Source organism: Anopheles bellator, chromosome 2 (genome assembly GCF_943735745.2).
Source record: "Anopheles bellator chromosome 2, idAnoBellAS_SP24_06.2, whole genome shotgun sequence".
Taxonomy (NCBI): Eukaryota; Metazoa; Arthropoda; class Insecta; order Diptera; family Culicidae; genus Anopheles; species Anopheles bellator.
Genome location: NC_071286.1, coordinates 41,266,629 through 41,286,226, shown reverse-complemented (window position 1 = coordinate 41,286,226; position 19,598 = coordinate 41,266,629). Strand labels below are relative to the sequence as shown.

The 19,598-nt window shown below is 49.6% G+C and overlaps 1 protein-coding gene across 1 annotated transcript; it reads left to right on the top strand.

The window, feature by feature from the left end:
• Window positions 1–17,326: 17,326 nt before the first annotated feature.
• On the top strand, window positions 17,327–18,306 carry LOC131207530 (uncharacterized). The gene has a single exon (XM_058200149.1). The coding sequence runs from the start codon at window positions 17,327–17,329 to the stop codon at window positions 18,116–18,118; it is 792 nt and encodes a 263-aa protein (XP_058056132.1). The 3' UTR covers window positions 18,119–18,306.
• Window positions 18,307–19,598: the final 1,292 nt, after the last annotated feature.

The following is a 19,598-nucleotide window of genomic DNA, read 5'->3' as shown; positions in this document are numbered from 1 at the left end:
GTGTCACCGGGAACAGCGCGCCAGCCCAAGACGACCAGCGCGAGCAACCCGAGAACCACGCGCCAGCCTAAGAGCACCAACGCGTGGGAACGTCCATCGGCATTCACCGTCGTAAACAACGCCAGACGCTGACACTGCACCTTTACGTCACGGGAAGCCACGCGCCAGCCCAAACCGACCAACGCGCGCCACCCGAGACAGGAAGAATCGTGGGAAAGCCAAACACACGCGGACAGCAACGTGCAACACCGCGAGAGCACCCAGGAGTCAGGGTTTAGCCAGGAACTAGCCAGGGACGGAGAAGTCAGTCTAAAAGTTATGTCTCAAGGAATCGGACACAAATAGTCCGGGAGTTGTCTCCAAACCCTTTTTTTAAAAAATAAAGTAATGAGCACCGACTCATAACTAGATAATTCACGTATTTCGTGTCGATAAGTTCTATCTAATCTTTAGAAGCGATCCATTAACAGAGCAATTTTTCAATACTTTCATAAATCGTTATTAATGCACGGAATAGATACGTAGTATATGAACAACCTGGTGAATACGGCGGGTGAGTTTACAGCTCCCATCTGACATTTTCGAGATAGGATTTAACCGGTTTGCGGTAAATCGTTGTCATTTTGAAAATCATCTTATCATGACTTTTATCCCATTCTCGTCATTTTATGGCCAAAGCTTACCTCAAACGCATTAATAATAGTAATTATTAATAATTCTACAGTGGAAACACGCTTTCAGCTTTATCTTTAAATTAGTTCCTTCAGAAGTTTTTCACGTGTATTTAAAAGGTCAAACAGTGACTTCATTTCCTGTTATTTCTGCCGTTACTCTGCGTTTATTTTTATTGTTAAAATATGATTACGTACGGAACTTGAACCATTCGGCTTGGTCACTAATCTATTGTTGCTGTTTGTGCTTTTGTCAAATAATTGTTGCAGTAAATGCAATTATTACCGTGTTATAGATTTATTTTTGCCATGACATGCAAAGCGGAACATATTCGAATGCCTTTAGCGCATCACAATTTCTTTTTCTTTAGCAGTGGCTTAAGCACCATGTTTGTGAAACTCAAAACCCACATACTGACCGTTTGCCTAGAGCGAGCTCATTCTCCATTGCCATCACGAGAATGTCCATCGCGGAACCGCGAAACGAGTCACACCAAAGTACCGTGTTTCACACGCGCACTCTTTCATCCAAATTAGGTCCTGTGGCGCCGAATGCCCAGTTCGATCAGCTCACGCCCGGTGTTTATGTTGGTTTATTGTGCCACAATTAGTGTGCCGTGTGCTCGGCATCACGGAGAACGCCAAACCCGGATCAACCAACCGAACCGGCGGCGCTACTCGCCCGACCCGGGTTTGATGGGTTCCGGTCTGAGCAGAGCCAGTGGCTGATGGAGACGCCGGACCGCTAGAACGTGATCTAATTCCCCGATCCTTTTCGAGTTCGCATGACCCGACCCGACGAGGCACACCATTCGTCGTCGCTGGAGTCTGGGAGGAAATGAGCGTGATGAGTCGGCGGTCTGACGAATGACAGTGACCCAAGCCGCGGCGCCTTAAAGCGCGTGTGAACCCCGTGTGTTTAACTAAAGATATCACGTACAGGGCGGCAAACGCACCAAACTTTACGCTGCTGCTGATGAAGTTGGCTGATGTCCTGAGCCAACGTGTGGTCGAATGTCACGCCCCAGCTTTGGCGAGGGATCCGGTGTCATCATGGGACTTGAAATTGGGGAGAGCCTCCCGAGCAGTAAGCACCCCGGCGCACACAGGTGGAATTGATTAATCGAATAGTTATCCTTTTATCCACCAAAGTCCTGGGGCGGTCGTTTGAAACTACTGCCGCGACGGCCACCGAGCCGGATGTCGGAAGTGTAAAGATGCTAACGAGCTGCACACTAATTTCCGCACACGCACAGCACACCCGCAGGTGCTGTTTACGGGCCGGGACGGTGTCTCCGCGCGAAGGATCTTCACAGCTGCTGCGCTACATTAGTGAGTAATTCGCCCAACCCGATCCACCAGTCGTCGGTGTCGTTTCGGATTCGGTGCGTATTCTGTGGGCGCCCGTGGCAACAGCTGGCTGCGTGAACCATTCTCTCCGGCGATTCGCTCCGATTCGGATCCTTTTTCCGATTGGTTTTCTGGCGGTGGAAGTGTTTCGTGGCCCTCGTCCTTGGACCGCCAGCGGGTGACACGGCCGTGCCGCGCCATCAACGCCATCATTATCGCCAATCGCCATTGCCGCGCGACAGGAAAGGAGATTGGAACGGAGATGCCCTGTGGAACTCTAAACGATTCAAACGTTTGGCCCGCGTGGCATGTCAATGTCATGCCTCTACGTGTGTGTGTTTGTGTGAAGTGATTTAATTTTTTGCCGGCCGTCCTTAAGCCACCGACCGAAAAGTTCCCCAGACGCGGGCGGTGGCGCAAGACGAAGATGCCAGCAACAGCCGGTAAATGGTTGATGAAATACGCATTAAGCTTATTATAAAAACATAGAATTACGATATGCATCAGCAATTTTGCCTGTTTCAACACATGTGGCCGCGGGACCGGACGGAGTTCGTGGGTTGGGTTCGCCCGAAAACTCGCTCTCCGGTATGTGGTTGGGATTGGGCAAAGTTTTGGTGTTCACCCACCCGCCCCCGGGGGCTGCCCTTTAGGTTGCTGGCGCTCCGGTCGGCGTCATGCTAGATGGGAGTTGTCAGCGATGGCGCCGGTCTCCGGTACAGGGCTTTATCCTTGTCGGGTCGTTGCCTGGTTGGCTGGTGAAAGGATTATTATAAGGGAGATTTTGTGCTGATGCTCAGATATATCTTATCCTGCGGTCCCGTCCCTGGTCCCGTCCCTGGCTACTGATGCTACACGATAAGGCTCTCCCGGCGCTCTCCGAGGCTGACTCGGTGCCACCATCAGTCGAGTTGTGGCAAGATTCGATTCGTTCTTGCCACTTGACCGTCTGCGGGCCAGTAAGGATAACGGATTAGGTGCCGGTGTTCCCAGTGTCCCAGGCGACGGCGCCGTGTCGCTCGGAAGTGGCTGCCGGGACATGCATAAGTTGATTCAGAAGTGTTCGCCGAATGTGTCACACTGTTACTCACTCATGTTACTCTTTCTTCTTTCGCCTGTTTATTTTTTTTTGGTCCATCATCTACGCCTGGCCGCTTTTGTAAGCAAGCGTTGTGGGTTATAGCCCGTTCCACGTCTGCTGCAACCCTGTCCCCGTTCGGAAGAACGAGGGCACGATGGGGAGCTGTCGCGGAAACATGAACACTGTTTCTTATTGGCACCGTGGCACAGATGGTCGTCACCGGTGCACCATTCCGCCCTCCGACCATCAACCGATTATGGCAATTTACGGACTGCAGCACTGTGCATATGTGCAACGTGCTGGGTGATGAGACACGGATGAAGTGCTATCGATCATAAACGGTTCGATCTCGGCGAGTGTTCGCGTTCGCGCATTATGAAAATGTGTTATTCGCGATTGCGGGTCCCTGGAACAGAGCGTTGCAAATCATGCGACCGGTGGATGCTGCCACGTCACGTTCGGAATTGGATATAAATCCGCAGCCGGCCCGTGCAAATGGGACGCGGTGTGATGGGCTGATGGCCTGGTGATCATTTTCACAGCTCGGTGAAAGGTGAGCAATTGCTTTCGATGATAAGATATTTGTTCGAATCACACGCTGCAACGCAGGATCCGCGGCGTGACTAACCGTACCCAACAAGCGGACGCGATTTCGATTGGTAGCATATTTTGACATTAAGCGTCCGTTAATTGGATCCGGAAAAACACGTATGAAAGAGCATATGGACACTTTAAAGCCAGGCTTTTTAGTTTTTGCCTCAGCCTTTAAGAGCCCGGCCATGCGTCAGGCAAACGCGTTGATTTATCACGCCGGGGGCTGCGTTTCGCATGAATGTGTAATGTGTGTCCACCAAACACATGCATTTGAATAAAAGTCACATGCACGTGCGTTACGGTGACGTTAATTAATTTTACGGTTTTTGTATTTCGCTTAAAATAGTTTAAGCTTTCGCTGTCGATTGGCAAATGACATGATGAGCGATTCCAGTAACATTTCAAATGAAATGCGACGTGAATTGTGATGGTTTCTAACCGAATTTCCGTAACCGAAGTTGGGAACTGGAGTACTAATTTCAATTAACTCATGGGCTTTAAAGGCTCTGGAAAAGGAAAAGGATGAAAAGGCGAACAAATAGATGGCGCTAGTCTTATTGCCTTCAACCCCTTTTCAGTCAGTATTAATCTTCAAAAGAAAGCTATCAGAATTTCACGATATTCCACTCCTAAGTTGGCGAGTTATTCTGCTCTAGAGTCACACTACTTTTGTTATGTACTCTTGATGGGAAAAAACGTTCAAGCGAAGCAATTGCTTGAATGTTTTATAATGACTCCGCTCCTTCAGAAACAGCAAACAAACGTTGCTTTGCTGACTTCAAACGTGGTTGTAGAAACACCGATGATTCATAAGAGTTGCGTGAGTTAAAAAAATCGCTTGAAATGGTTGGCCTCGGTATTTCGGGATGTGCATGGTTTAATATTCAGCAACTACTTTGAGGAGGGGTTTACCATAAGCAGTGAATATTATAAGGCTTTCTTGGACTGCGTTTGAAGATCGAAATAGAAACGACCGAATATGACAAAGACAAAAAAATTTTTTTCATTCAAGACAACACATCCTTGTCGCTAGTCAATCAAAATTGGCTAAACTACATGAAACAACTATAACAACTCCATGAATTAAACATCGAACATCGCTCCCATATTCACCGTTTCAGTGTGTAATAATTGTAGTAGTAGTCGTTGAGATTATAGTTGTTAACGATTGACGATTGATATAGTTGTTAATGAGTTGCGAGCCGTTCAGATTGTAATTGTTACCGATTACCTGTTCGGTGAAGTGTAGTAAAAACTGCTATTAAAACAACAGGAATTGTTAAGAATAAACTGGAAAAGCTTATTGTCTGAGTAGAACCACTCAGCACCAGAAGCAGTTTGGCCGTGTAAGGTAGCAAAGCATAAACGAAACATCCTGCTTTTCAAGAATTCAAGATCAAAATTGACAGTTGTCGTCGGTATAGTGAAATTGTCTGAAATGTTCGAGACCCTCAATCGGATGGAGTGCAGGTGCAGGCTCGATTTTCCGTAAAACCCGTGGATACCCCACAGCGAACAATGGTCCAATGCCGTAACGAACCGAGCGATGGCCGGAGCGTTTAAGTGTACCAGATTAAACTTGGCCGGTCCTCTTGGGTCGCAGAAAGGCGTAAAGTTGGCCAAAGTTCCAACGGCGCACTAGGCGCACTGAAATATTCAACAGGATCCGAGCCGCGCCTCTAGCGGACGAAACGGACGGGCTGAACGAGATTTTCCCCATATTTTCGAAACCGTGCGGTGCGGTTCTGCGCTGTCACAGACAGTCGACGCCCCCGACGGGCAACTCGAACTATCGTCCTCCCGGCCGGGGATCACCCGTCGTGCGCTTAAGTAAGTGGCAGCTGTGTGACCCCTCGGCAACGGCAGCATAACATCATAACCCGCGGCGGGAAGTGGTTGCTTAATCGAAAAGTTCATAAATGTCCTCATAAATAAAGCCGAGGCGAAAGCGGATCCCCCGGGCGAAGCAGCGCTCTACGCGAAGCGACGGTATTTGGTCTTGCAGAAAAAAAACAACGCTTCCCGTCCAGGGGCTGTTTCGAGGGGAAGCGGCGGGCGGGATAGAGATTACTTCCGAAAATTAAGAGAGTACCACCGGATTTAATGAGTGAACTTTTGTGCCTTTCGCGCCACTTGGTGTGCTGCCTAAACGGAACGGAGACCGGGAAACTATCCGGGGCCGTCCACCGGGACTTTACTCTGCACGGATCACCCTAATCCTGTGCGGGATACAGGAATGTTGCCATCTTTGCCAGGGCGGATTTGTTCGGTTGGAGTTGGAGCGATTTTCGTTAAGCGATGGAACGGTGACCCAAATGAACCTGTTCCGACTGGCCAAGTCCGAGCCGAGCCGAGGCCGGTCAAGGCTTATCAGTAATTGATCGACCGACAGTCGAAGCGGCCGCCCCAAATCTGGAGCCAGCCGTGTGGCCGATCAAAACGTTGCCGTGGCCGTTAGTTTGCTGATGCTAATCGCTTCATCTTAAGAAAGCTCTCCCCGGCCGAGGGTCCGAGCAGGAGTGAAACTGGCCGCCACCGCCGTATTCACCGTTTTTAATCACAGCTCCACGGCTAACGGGCCACCGAATTCGACGAACAAAAGCTCAGACGCTGTCAACAGGATGTTGCAAACTCGGATGCTTGACGGATAGCCGACGGGCCGGTCACGGCATCCCCCGGTGACCTAGTTCTTTGCCTTCTGGTGCCAGGGCGATTGACATCGGCACCGTGTCAAGATTCGGGGCCAAGTCTTGAACCTAACTGGCCGGGCACGTTCGGAGCTGGCCCGCGGAGCCTGGCCTTACAACGCCCGGCCCCGGAACACTTATCAGATAATTGATCAGCTCTTGGCCTCGACCGCTCCGGGACCGGGGAGCCGGTCCTGGCGAGCCAAAGGATTTCCGGACGATGCGATGGGCAAAGTCTTGGCTTCAGCTTTCGTCAAGTCGGCCAGATTGCGGTCACCTTCGCGAGGTGGCCACGGTGTGTTTGGGGGAAATAGATTTTGATAAACAAATACACCGAGGCGGCCGAAGGGCCCCGCGCGCGTCAGAAAAGCGAAACAGGTTGACGGTTATTGAAAAGCGGAGGCGCTTCCTTCCAGTGGCGATGGTGATGAGATTACATATTCCACCTCACTTCGGTGTCCGCCAGACGTCAATAGCTTCGAATGCACGCGGGGGACGTCACGGATCCTGCTGGCGTCACCTGGAAAACGGAAATGGCATTGTGCGGAATGTGATTTTCCCGTGCTGTCAGGCTACCAGGCTGGAGCAGTTTCCATTTTCCCATTTTCCTTCCACATCCAAACAATATCTCACGCTCCGTGGCGCAAGACGGCGAACTGATTGACTCGCAGGCGAAGGTGATGATGAAATATTTAACGAAAGGCTCCATCAGTGCGGCGAACTTTCTGCGGCGAATAAATTGGCTGCACAGGAGCGGAACCCGGAAGACCCGGAGCAGCGAACGTTGAAAATGGTCTTTTCTTTTTCCGCGCGCGTCGATGCAAATGAATCGCAAGGTGACGGTGACCGGGTCGACGGTTCCACCTTTTCGAGCTCCACACCGGGTCCGTAATAGGATTCTGGCGATACGGCGAAGAATAGCGCTGGACATCCCGTGTGTCCCGTCCGTTTTTGGAGAACCGTCCGTCCGTCCAGCCGACGACGGCTATAGATGAAAACGCTTTGTCCGCATTGTTTGCATCCGTCAATGCTACTTTGTAATTTCGCAAATGCTTCTTGGTGGTGTTAGGGTCGCTGCCGAAAGGCACCGTTGAAGCACCCGTAGGAGATCGGAGGGGTTTTTTCACGGGTTTCGTTTTTTTTGTCACCCCCGGCGCGTAGTGAAAGTGAAAAAGGACCAAAAACAAGGCCCAAAATACTTGACGCCCCATCAAAGGAGGGCGCTCCGTCACGATCCTCTCGAGGGTCTCGAAGACGTGTATGATATGCGCCGACGATGCACCAGCGGTCATTGCCCTGCGGTTCCTGGAGATTTATGCACACACACACACACACACACACACACACACACACACACACACACACAGCACTTGATGGAGACCATCGGGTCTTGGCTTTGTTGTTGCTAAGTGGAGCAAAGTGCTCGAAGCTGGCAGACGACCCCCCAGGATGGGCCCGGCCGGTTTCTTGAGAAATGCGCCCACTTCCAACAGGATCCGAGCCAGCGCGCCAGAGCGCCATTAGCAAGATCCGTCAGGGGTGGCTTTTAATCATGGCATAATTTTCAGTCGCTCCCGGCCAGGCCAGGCCAGGTGCCCATCGGCGCGGGAAAATGTGCGCAATGGCTGGGAAACTGGGAAATCGTCACGTAAAGAGCGAAGCCTTGGCAGCGCAGCGCTTTTACATTTGGTAAAATGGTCTGCTTGGGAAACACAAAGACTGCGCCGTTTGCCGAAAATAAAATAAAAACTTGACTACGAATTCCTCTCCGGGGGGGGTGGTTCGGAAGCGAAGAAAATCCCGCATCCCGCGCACGGCGCCCGGGTTCCTTACACCAAAGTGCCGTATCCTTTTCCTCGCCGAGTCGAGCATCACTCATTATTTAGAGACTCTCCGCAATTGAGACTTTTGTCCCGGGCCGCGCTCTGTCGGCGGGATGCGAAATTACTTCTGAATCCACCCGAAAGCACTCGAGTGCCGAAAAATGGTCCCGGCCCCATCGGAAGCGTTTGCCGGTGGGCGAGTAGCATGCATTTGGGTGGCCGTATAGAAAATCGTTCCGTGTTTTTCAATTTTATTTTGCCTCTCAAGGTGCACCAAGGGGTTTTTCGGAGTTCTTCACGGAGTTTCATTGTTGTGCCTCCCGCGCGAGACTCCCGCGGGCCCGCGGAAACAAAGCCCGCACATCCGGCCGCTGGATCGTGCTGGCGATGCTGCGATGGAGGTTCGACTTCGACGTTCCCGGTGGGGTCTCTCCCTTCCCCGGGGGGTGCAATGTGATGATGGCTGGAATTGGAAGTGCACCAGCCATTCTTCGCCCACCGGGAACCGTCGACGGATCGTACCATTTTACTAATTGCTTTCGAGAATTCGATGACGAGCACCCGCTCTGAGCGCGTTCCGCTCCAATCACCGGTGAACCGGTGAAATTGGTGAGGTGTAGTGTGGTGTGTGAGGTTTTGGAAAACTCGCTGGCATTTTGAATGCTAGACTAGACTTTCTACCGAGTTGTAAAACTTTTCTTCCGTTTTCCACCACAATCAGCATTAAATTACAACTTTGACACGCCACTGGTGCACACCTTGCTTTAGGCTGGATTGAAGAAGTAGCAAAATATCTACTTAACTTAACTTAAATTTGGCATGGCATCTTTCAGTGTGAGGTCTGTTTCAAACCCGATTTGATAATATTAGAATAATGGTATCACGCTTGAAGGACATGATCTTGAAGAAAGAATCTGTTTTTAGTAGTACTCGCACCTCAAACTAGTAGACACCAGGGCACTTGGTCACCTGTTTAGGTCACGTAGCGCGTAAAACCGCACAACGCAAAGCTCGTTAGACCGCACGATACGTGGACTAATAAAAGCGCCCGTAAGAAGGTGAACTCTAACCGAAAATGGGTCATGAAATGTTAGGATCGACAACCACGGAATGGGTTCAGAAGGGAAAAAGTGCACAACATGTCGCTGGCGTTAACCTGGAATGAGCTGTCCAATGGAACAATAGAAAGAACACCGATTATAAGAAAACAGTCCCCTAAATAGGCATCCCAGAAGAAAACAACGCAACCACGGTTCACACAAGAATTGCGTTATTTATTCAGGGCCATCTCAAAACGGGGATCCTTTCCAAATCCTGTAAAGATAAGAAGTTCCCCGTGATGTTGCAACTGGAACGGAGAATAAACTTAAGGCTGATTGTTGACAGGAACGTCAAAGCCACGATTTTCATGACACGACTAGCCCACCGAAGTCTGGCGAGGCATATACGCTGACGCTGCATGACTCACGGGGATAAAATGTATAAAATTGTATTCAAAAAGGCCGTCAGTTTCCCGCGTACCGTATTTGCCGTCGGACAACGATGTTTACTGCGGGATAAGTTAAACAAATTGAAAGGAAATGTTTTGAAGAAATCCATACAAAGATGGGATGGCTTCACCATCAGCGATAGGGCAACGGATATCAAACTCCAAAATCAATTTTCATTCTTCTGTTTGCGGATGACTTTGGACGATGAAGTGAGTGGCTTCTCCCTACCACGGAGTTGCACTTTCCTCAGTGCCATACTTCGGCGAAACGGTGCTTCCAGTCCAATATATGCACAATCTGCACTTAAGATGTTATCAGCAGACACAGAAAACTCCCCGGCGAAAAGGCACCGCGAAGATGGGGATATCTTGCTCCACACAGTGCGTAAAGTAAACAGAATTAACTTAAATTCTCTACCCTTCCGTGGCACAATTCTTCGGCTTTCCTTCGGCTATCCTGCTATTGTTTGCTCACCACCGAAAAGCGGCGACGCACGCGTGGCCCATTCACGCAAATAGCGGCGAAAGCAGCTCGTGACCTTCCCGGATTCCCCCCCCTCGGAGCCGACGAAAACCCGGCACAGTCCGCTATTGGCGACAAAGTGCCATAAACTTTTAAAATGTTTTCCACCACAACCGGCGTGGCCACCGCGTGCCGTCGTGGATTATGCTGCGAAGTGGAAGAGCAAATCGAACGCCAGCCGAACGCCGATGGAACGTGTGAGTGGCACAGCTATGTTGGCCGTTGCCGGTGAGAAAAGCATGTGACACATTTATCGCTCCGCTGCCGCCGCCGCCGTCGTGAGTGTTTCGGTGCGTTCCGGGTGATAGTGGGGCGTCCTTTTTTCCAGTTTTTGTTTCTTTCCGGTTCACGACCGAAAAGTTGGGGACAAGCTTAAAAAGCACCACACCGGGCTGCGTGTTCGTTTGCTAACCCAATTCACGTTATTGTGTTATTTGTTGTTGGGGTCGTTTAATAAGTTCGATTGAAATTCCAAATCAGCGGTTCCCAATCTCTTCACGTATGTTCACGGTACGAACTTTCAAACAAGCTACAAAGGATTTGCAAAGGCTCAAAGGTGACGTTTGCAATTCCACAGCATCCATTTGCCTTTAGCTGTGTTCAAACATATTCTACAAAATATATTACTTTATCAAAGCACAAAATGTTTACAACAACCTTTTCGAAATGCCCCTCTGGTAAAATAAGGTTGTAAAGTAAAACTGTTTCGTTGTTTTGTGATGAAAATATGAAAAAAAAATATTTCGTGTGTTTTTTATCTACTAATTTTTCCCTTTGATAAATCCTACATTTTTCGCAAGCAATAAACTGTACAGTGAAGTTTGTTAACAATTGTGAATACTTTTGTGAATGGTTATACGAACCAACAGAAAATCGCAAAAGCTTTTCAAAATTCCATTGTTGCAATCATTTTTTACGAAACCGAATTATAGACCACCGGAATTGTAAAATAGATTTTTTATCTTTTCCCATTCACCAAAGCCAATGGCACCAACATTGGGCCACGACGCTACGTCGTTTGTGTTTCATTTTCCGAAGTTTTAGGATTTTTTGTCCCCCTTTCGGGGTGGCTCACAATATTTACACACTCGTTTGCTCGCCTCTCGCCGGATGCCGTGTGTGCATAAAGCGTTTGAGTCAACGTCGGCATGCTCGGCGGCTCGACTGAGGCCACAATGTGAAAGAATGTATGATGTTTTTTGCAGCTGCCCTATTATTTTCCTTTTGTGTATTTTTTCTGCTCGGTGTCACATTCTTTTGGCTGTGCTGGAAAAACTACCCCACTGCCCTGGTGGTGCCCTACAATTTCCAGAACCGCCATTCGTTTCAGGGCGTTTGAAGCGTTTTCCGGTCGACCCGAACGCCGAACCAATCGACGGCTGCCGATCAGTAGCTTCAAAACGCGGTACAGTATTATCTATTGGCAGTCGGACGTGGCGCAACTTTGATCGATACGGCCCCGGAGTAGCCGAAATTTGACAGAAATTGTCGAAGAGCCTGTAAATTTTGGGCAGTAAAATCGCCCTCGCAAACGCCGCCCAGAGCAATCCTTTTTTTGTCTTTACCATTTTCGACCATCACTCCGGGGATCCGGTTGCGTTGGAGGCTGTAGTCCACAAAGTGGCAGGGTCTCGTTTTCGGCCCTCGAACATGGAATCAAAAATCCACATTCGTACGCTCACAGAACAAGGAAGAAAATGCTTACCGAGAATGTAAAATGTATCAACGCCGAATATAAAAGTTTCGCTTCTTCCCTCCCCCGGATAGGTCGTAACCGATAGCTGTTGCCGGGAAGTGAGAGCCGTTGCCGTGGCCATATTCATTGCTTGCGCCAACAGTTACGTACGAATGACGATGACGTGCGGCGAGCTAGGTGGAAATGGAAGTTTGAGGATACTTAAAAATTGATGACACACGGGAAAAGTCGATTCAAGTAGTACGCCAGCCGGGCGAACAGTTTAACGGGGGCCCCCGAAACGTGTGTGCTCCACAAAAAGGGAACCGCGTGTTTTATTTCCTTTTTTAACGCGGAAACCCTATAAAACGGCACAAGGAATCGAAGATGGTTCGCGTGGTTCCTTTTTTTTGGGGGGGGGCCGGAAAAATTACAATCAAATGTGATGCAAATTTTGTGCAAATTTGAAGTGAAATGTGCAAACAGCGCCAGAATGGCCCTTTTATTGGGCAGAAACAAGTGCCGTTGAATTTGCAATGACACGCCCGTGAAACGCTTGAGCCGAGTTAGTTTTGAATTATTACACAAGGAAGCCAAGAATTTGAATCCCCGGTGCAACTGACGCCCCTGTAAAGGGATGCTCAAAGCGTGATAAATATTGGATTACGATAGAATATGTTTTGAATATGAAAATTTTTGCTGCAAAGTAAATATTCGAACCGGCTTCGCAACACAATGGAGACGTTTTGTGGTAAAAAGCTTCTATCGTTTTCACTGTCAGTTATTGATGAACTTTATCTCATGCGGGAATGCGTTTGAAAATTATTCTACAGCATTACAATTAATCGCCAACAGTGGCCACACGAACCACAAAACGAAGTAGCGAAAAGATCACCTTCTGTGCCATTAACACACTCCGTGTTGGTCGCAGATAAGTGCAATTTGCAACTCCGTGCTCCATGCACAAATTATGCATTCATGAGTTTGGCTTGATGACATGGCGCCTGCCCTTTCGCCGTTGCGATTGCGACCAGCATCCGTTTGCGACCCACTTCCGGTGGGATGAAGATCAGCAAAAATAGCAAGCCAGACAAACTCTGGCGCTTCTGGGTCGAGGAATGATGGATTCCAATGTCCATGCTGCTGCTGTCTTCGCTACAAGCTGCGAACGGTTGAAGTGACAGTGGTGAACCCCTAATTATTTAATGCAACGGTTCGCATATTAGACAGGTCGAATGCACTAGGGTCACAAATGTTCCCCCGGTGGTCCTTGCAAGATCACACTCTGGTGCACCCCATCACTGAATTACCCGCAAACTAGGAAACGCTACAAGTAGAACCGTAAAGAGCCGCTTCTGTAGCGGCCGCGGTCTCGCTTGCTGATCAAATGCGCTTCTGTGAAATTCAAACGGCTTGTGTCCTGACTCTGACTGACTGACTCGAACGGAGTTGACGGAAGGTCCCGGGGCACTATTCACTAGGATGCGTGCGGCGGAAGTGAAAGCATTCCCGCTCGTCACCAAAACACGGTCCGTTGCGATGGGGAACTAATGAAAACTCTTGTTCCATATTTTATTCATCCCGCTGGCACCCACTTTTTATGGCCCGCGGTCGGGGGCTTCGTTTTACGACGACGATGCCGCTGACGACGGTGGAACAGGACGCACTTTCTGCAGAAGCAAGTGTCGGTGGCGTGGCTAGTCCAGGCAAAATTAGTTATGACAAACCGGGCCGGGCCCTGCGCATAGTCCCGATAGGACGAAGGTGCGTTTTTATGAGATGCCACAATGAGTGTATGCGTTACCGATCGTAATGTAGGCAGCGAGTGAAGTGCCTAGCGCCAACCCGTTGAATTATAAATCGGTGTCGTTTCACGGTTCACTGGTTTGGGGCGCAAATGAAACGGATGGAAAACGGGATGATGGAATGGGATTATCGTGGTCTACACAATTCACAGTAGAAGCGGTCGTGTTTTAGAAAATATTCCAAACGAATGCATAACCACCAACAATGATAAACAAGGATTATGTGCAGGAACTATCTGACAAAGGATAAAGGTTTTGCGTATCATAAGCTTTCCACAACAGTTCCATTGTTTCGATAGGGAATTGGGATTGTATCATCTAGAAGCGGTTCCTGTAAATTCTCAACATGAAGGATACGTTACCGTACGATGGCGTCCGTTGTCCCTGCCCAGCAACTGCCAAAAAGAAATGAAATTGAAAGAAATTTGGGTTAGTTTTATCTTTGCAATACTTCCGCGACATGTTTTAATGAATATATTCAGTACCTGTTGTTACGCCGCGCATGTAAATTAGCGCAAAAAATGGTCCACGGAGCAGATTGTAAATTCTGTCAAGTAATGTACACTTATCAAACCCTTTTCACCAACCACTCGATTCCCAAACCCGAGACCATTGCACAAAGAAGCATAGCTTGCCGTCGTAACCTTTTCCACGTCCAGACACGGACGCGACGCGACATACGCCCTGCGGCCGGCCGGGCGAAGGTCCTCGTGGAAATCTCCCGATAAAGCCATTTGTTCATCGAGATAAGCTCGTAAAAAATCCTGTTAAAAAGTTAATAAATTATTCAGCAACGGAAAACCGAAACCCGTACAGCCCGGCCGGGAATTTCCATATTGCCGTCTTTCCAGCCGCATTCCGCACTCGGGAGGCGACAAAATGGGACCAAATTAACTTCGGCTTTTGAAGTCTCACAGTCTCAGGGCCGCGCTGCAGTTCCGTTCACCAGCAGGACGCGCACCCGTAGCTGGCGGTCGTCGCCATCAGGACGGCCAATCTAAAGTTGCAAAGAAGCTACGGTGACGGTGGGGATTCCGCGGGACTTGCTGCAACTTGACAACCCTCATCCGGGAGGGCCAGCAGTTCCGCCGGGCGACGAGCTGACGAGCTGACGGAGGCTGTAAAAATGCATCATCCCCCGAGGGTGACCGTCGTGGCACCGTTTGATCTGCTCATCCTGTCACTCCCGGCTAATTCTCGTCCAACAAAAGAGACCGGGAAACACGTCGACAATGGTTCCCAGGCGCCCTGTGGGGATCGCCCGGGTCTCGCCGAAGTCTCTCCCCACAAAACCCGTCCAACTGTGTGTTGTGTTGTCGTATGGGGTGCTTTATAATTTTCCGTTTTTTTTCGGCCAGACTTGACGTTGGCGTTGGTGGAAGATTAAACGATCCAACCGATGGACTTTGGGTCGATGTGGGTCTTGTGGGTCAAACGGTCTCCGGTCGCCGCCGGCAGAGATTCGCTTGCGTCAATGCGAGGCCACAAAAGTGCCCCGGCCCTGAATGGTGCCTATTTAAGGGCCGCGTCATAAGATGGTTCATCCCCGCGGGCACCGTGTGCGGCACCGATCCGATCGGTTGCGCCGGAAACGGTTATTACGCCGTTTGCTGGAAATGCGGTTTGACGGAGTGAGCGAAAAATTTAATACCCCACTTGATACACAGGAAGAGCAGTGACCGAAACATAGACCTAAAAATTGAAACAAAAACCGGAAACGCTGTTCGGCGTTCGGTCGAAGTCTAGAAAGCCTTTTGCATGACGGTTGGTGGGTCTGGGATTTCGGTCGGAATTTCGGTATTACATAACTTTCGGGGGAGATAATCTCGAAGGCAAAAATAAAGAAAATAAAAGAATGCCCAAATGAATCCATTCAAGCGGAGCAGAGACGAGGGAACGGCAGCGTCCGTAGAAGATTATACCGATTTTGCAGGTCTTACTAGAAAAGTAATCCTGAAAAGCTTAGTAACCTGCTTAGTTACGAAACCTGAATATCACATGTTGGAAAAGGGGTTAATTTAGATTGCTCAATTGTTTGTTCAACCGTGTTCAACAGCTATGTGCGTATGCGTTGGAATTTTCTCAATATTTTTGCACCGCACAGATGCAAAGTGACTGCAAATCAGCGTTTTTTGTTCCGAAACGAAGAAACATCTACATAATCCCACTATCCAACATTGAAGGGCTCATGGAAGGTGCATACTAGGCTGTTCAATAAGTTCTTTGCCGCGATAAGAAAAACAAATGTTTATGGTTTGAAATTCACTTTGTTATACAGTATAGCCTCCCTGAACATCAATGTACTTGGTCCTATGAGATTCCAATTCAAGAATTCCATCCCAACTGGAACGCCTTCAAAATACGTTTCTACAGCTTCTATGACGTCATCATTTGAACACAGATGAAAGTCACTAGGGGCCAAATATAGCGTTTGATTCTCTAGACCGACGTGAAAAGGGGGTGGCACACCGTTACAGTAAGCAACAGAAATTATCTCTGTTGCTGTTCAAGATCGCTCGGCGGTTGCAATTCGAGGGACAAAGAAACAATACGCATATTAATGATCATCTTACGTTCTTCATCGGTTAGTTTACGATACTTCGAGGGTTCTGCCATGTTCCAAGATCAAAAATCAGTATGATGTCTTGTGAATTCTTCACCGTGCGTTTCTCAGCCTTGATTTTGCATTTTGAATATGAAAACAATAATTGTTTTAATTTCAAGCAAGATGAAAGAAATTGGTGGAAAAAACTGAAAGCTTCAAGCTTCCAACTTCAACGACGAGTCTAATAGATTAAATAGATTAGAGTGTTTCATAAGGGCAAATTAAAACCAAGATAAACTCATATTTTCACATATTTTTTAAATGTTCCGTAGCTAAAATTCTTTTCACTATCCACTGTATCAGTAAATATGGGTAACGGAGGCCCTTAAAAGTGGGTTTAATCAAATAGGCATTTGATTAGATTTTAAAGCTCGAAATGATCGGAACACTTTTTGTCCTCATTTTTGGGTTAAGCAAAAACTTGCTAATTAAATTCTGCCCCAAAAGAGTGCTGCATCGTGCTGAGCTTTTGCCGGTTTTTTACCAGCAAAATGTAGTTTGCTCCCTTCTGGTGCACTTCCGAGGCAAATGTCGTCTAATTTGCCGTAACACACACTGTCAAGGTTCATGCTCGCGACAAGGTAGGTCAGCCCCAGCCAGTTTCAGAAAGCAGTTAATAAGGCTTGTAATAGATAGTTAGCGGTCACAGTGGCTCCTCTGCCCGGCCCGGCCCGGCATTCTGCGGCGAGAAATCATCACTTTCCGGCCGTCGGTCGCGTTTGCGGAGTGCACCGGAACTGCTTGTTAAACGGTGCCGATCCGACATGTGTTTTCTCCCCCCGCGGGGCCGGCAGCGTGTCCCGTTGGCCAGACAGGGATGGGGCGTGATCGTGCTCACTCTGGCACCGGTTCCTGGCGGCTGGCCACATCGCACGGTTCTCGGTTTTCGATGTCAACACCAACCCGTGCCGTGAGCGGTTTTCGCTCGTTTTGCTATTCTTTTTCCACGGATCCCGTCAATAATTGTGCCCGCGGCTTGCAGCACGCCCGGTGCATCGTCGGTGCAACAGTTGCGCTGCAACCATGGTGGTGAACTCATTCCGCGGTGCATCCGATTCGACGCCACGAGCCGCCGCCGACCGGAGTCAGCTGACGAGCCGCTGGAACATGGCGTACGGCGGTGAACCGACGATCCCTCTCGGGCCGGGCTACGGACCGTTCGACGGAGGTCCTCCGATGGGGGCGCTCTACCACTCCGTGCACCACCCGCTGGTGGCCGCGGCTGACGGTTCGCCGGGATACGGCACAAAGTTCAGCTCGGGTGCCGGTGCCGAGTCCTACGGTGGCAGCAGTGGCCCCGGCGGCTACGACTATCACTCCCCACCGGTAGGCCCCTCAGGTCCGCACATCATACACCACCCCCTGCCACCGGCGCCACCACCCTTTCTATCAACACCCTCGTTTGGGAAGCCGGGCAGCCGGCGCAAGGGAGCGGCCCTGTCCGCGCTGACACTGCTGGCGTTCCTGTACTTCCTCAACCTGCTCCAGAACTGCCTGAAGGAGCACATGGTCACCATGAACCCGACGGTGATGGTGATGACCTCGGGTGCCACTCGCCGGAAGGACATCAGCTCGGAAGGGGACCGCAGCTCGGAACAGGAGGATCCCCGAGCCGGAAGCGACGAAGCCGCGCTGGTGGACGAGTACGAGGCACTGACCGGCCACTACGAGCTTCTGACGTCCTCGAACCGCTCGCCCAATCCGTACCTCCGGCGGTCAACGGAGGCGCCTTACAAGAAACCGGAAACACCTGTCCGGCATCCTGCCCCACAGTGGTACGGACCGGACCACGCCGGAAGCGATTGGCAGCGGTAGAGCGGCGTGCGGGTTCTTCAATCCCCGGCAATCCGGCCGAAAGTTAAGCATAATAAATAAACATTGGCAAAGTGCGCGAAGTGAGTACCGAGTCCTGACCACGAAAGTTCCACTTCTTCGGCCGAACGCGGAACGCGGTGGCGTTAGGAAGCAATGTCCGGCCGGCCCAAAAGCGGAAGCACGGCGTGTAATTTATTCGCGAGATTAAAAATATGGCACTCGGGTGCCCCGAAAAAAAAATGGAGAAGCAAAATATAAAACGAAGACCGCAACAAAACTTCTTCGAGATAAGAAAAGTATGCAGGAAAGTGGCGGAGTGAAAGTTTTTCAATTAAGATGCTCTGCCGCTCGCGGGGTAAGGGTAGGTCGAGGGGACCGGCGAACGAGAAAAGTGCCACGCTAATGTGCGAAACGGTCCCGGACGGTGGCCCGGAACAATCACTGTTTCCAGATAGTTTCCAGCCACAGCATTACTTCCGCCAGCCAGGACCACCGGGTGAGAATGGACCGGTACCGGGAAATATCATCAACTAATTTCTGAGGCCCACCCTGTGTGGGCCCCTTCTCCAATCGATGTCCATCATCTATCGCTGGCTGGCTATTGACTTTCAAATTCGACACCCCATTCGGCTTTCGGTGCTCAATTATGCACTTCGACCCGGGCACAACATCGTCCGCGGGCCATTTCGGGCACCGTGCGTGTGGTGTGTTGCGAGTGCTGGCCGTCGGGTTGACCGCGAATAATAATTTAGATCGCTCGCGAACACACACCACCCACACAGGACACGCCCACCACTGCAGCACTGCGGCCTGCAGGATGGTCTCATAGGGGTCATTAATTTATGAGGTGATATTTACATTTATAGTTCGGTTCGATGTGGATTGATATTTATTGTACTCTCATTAGCATTCCATATTATTCGGCCGGTGCCGGTCGGACTTATTTGGGGGTCTCACCTCCTGACCTCCGTTCTGGTCGGGTCGTATGCTACGTTATGCTGCGGGCGATATGCTTCCACCTTGTGCCTTGATTGTGGTGTAGATGCATCCGTATTCAGTAAGCCACTGGTAATTTTATTGGCATAATGCCCCACTATTAGCAATTTAGACGAAACAATACGTTCACAATCAATATCTTTACACTGTGGTCGACGGCAGAAAATATTCGACTTCGATTATCCTTCAACAAAGGCGATGATGATTTCGGTCCAATTGTCCAACACCACTCGGTTTTGAGGCCTTGGGATTCGCATTCCCAGCACTAAGTCGTCAAGTTGACAGCAACGACTGTGTGCCAACGGTGAAGAAATCTGATTCAATCGCAACAACTCTTCAGCGGTGCCAAACACTTCTGGGCCAATCAGTAGACCAAACACTCCAGGCGCAACCCATCTAGCCTGTCCTGCTGTGTTGCACTAAATTAGCGAAATTATTAATAGACCTATCGATCACCATCCATTTGGTACAGCGGCTCACAGCA

Coding starts and splice junctions, on each gene's coding strand:
- LOC131207530 (XM_058200149.1), top strand. CDS start 17,327: ATGGTGGTGAACTCATTCCGCGGTGCATCCGATTCGACGCCACGAGCC.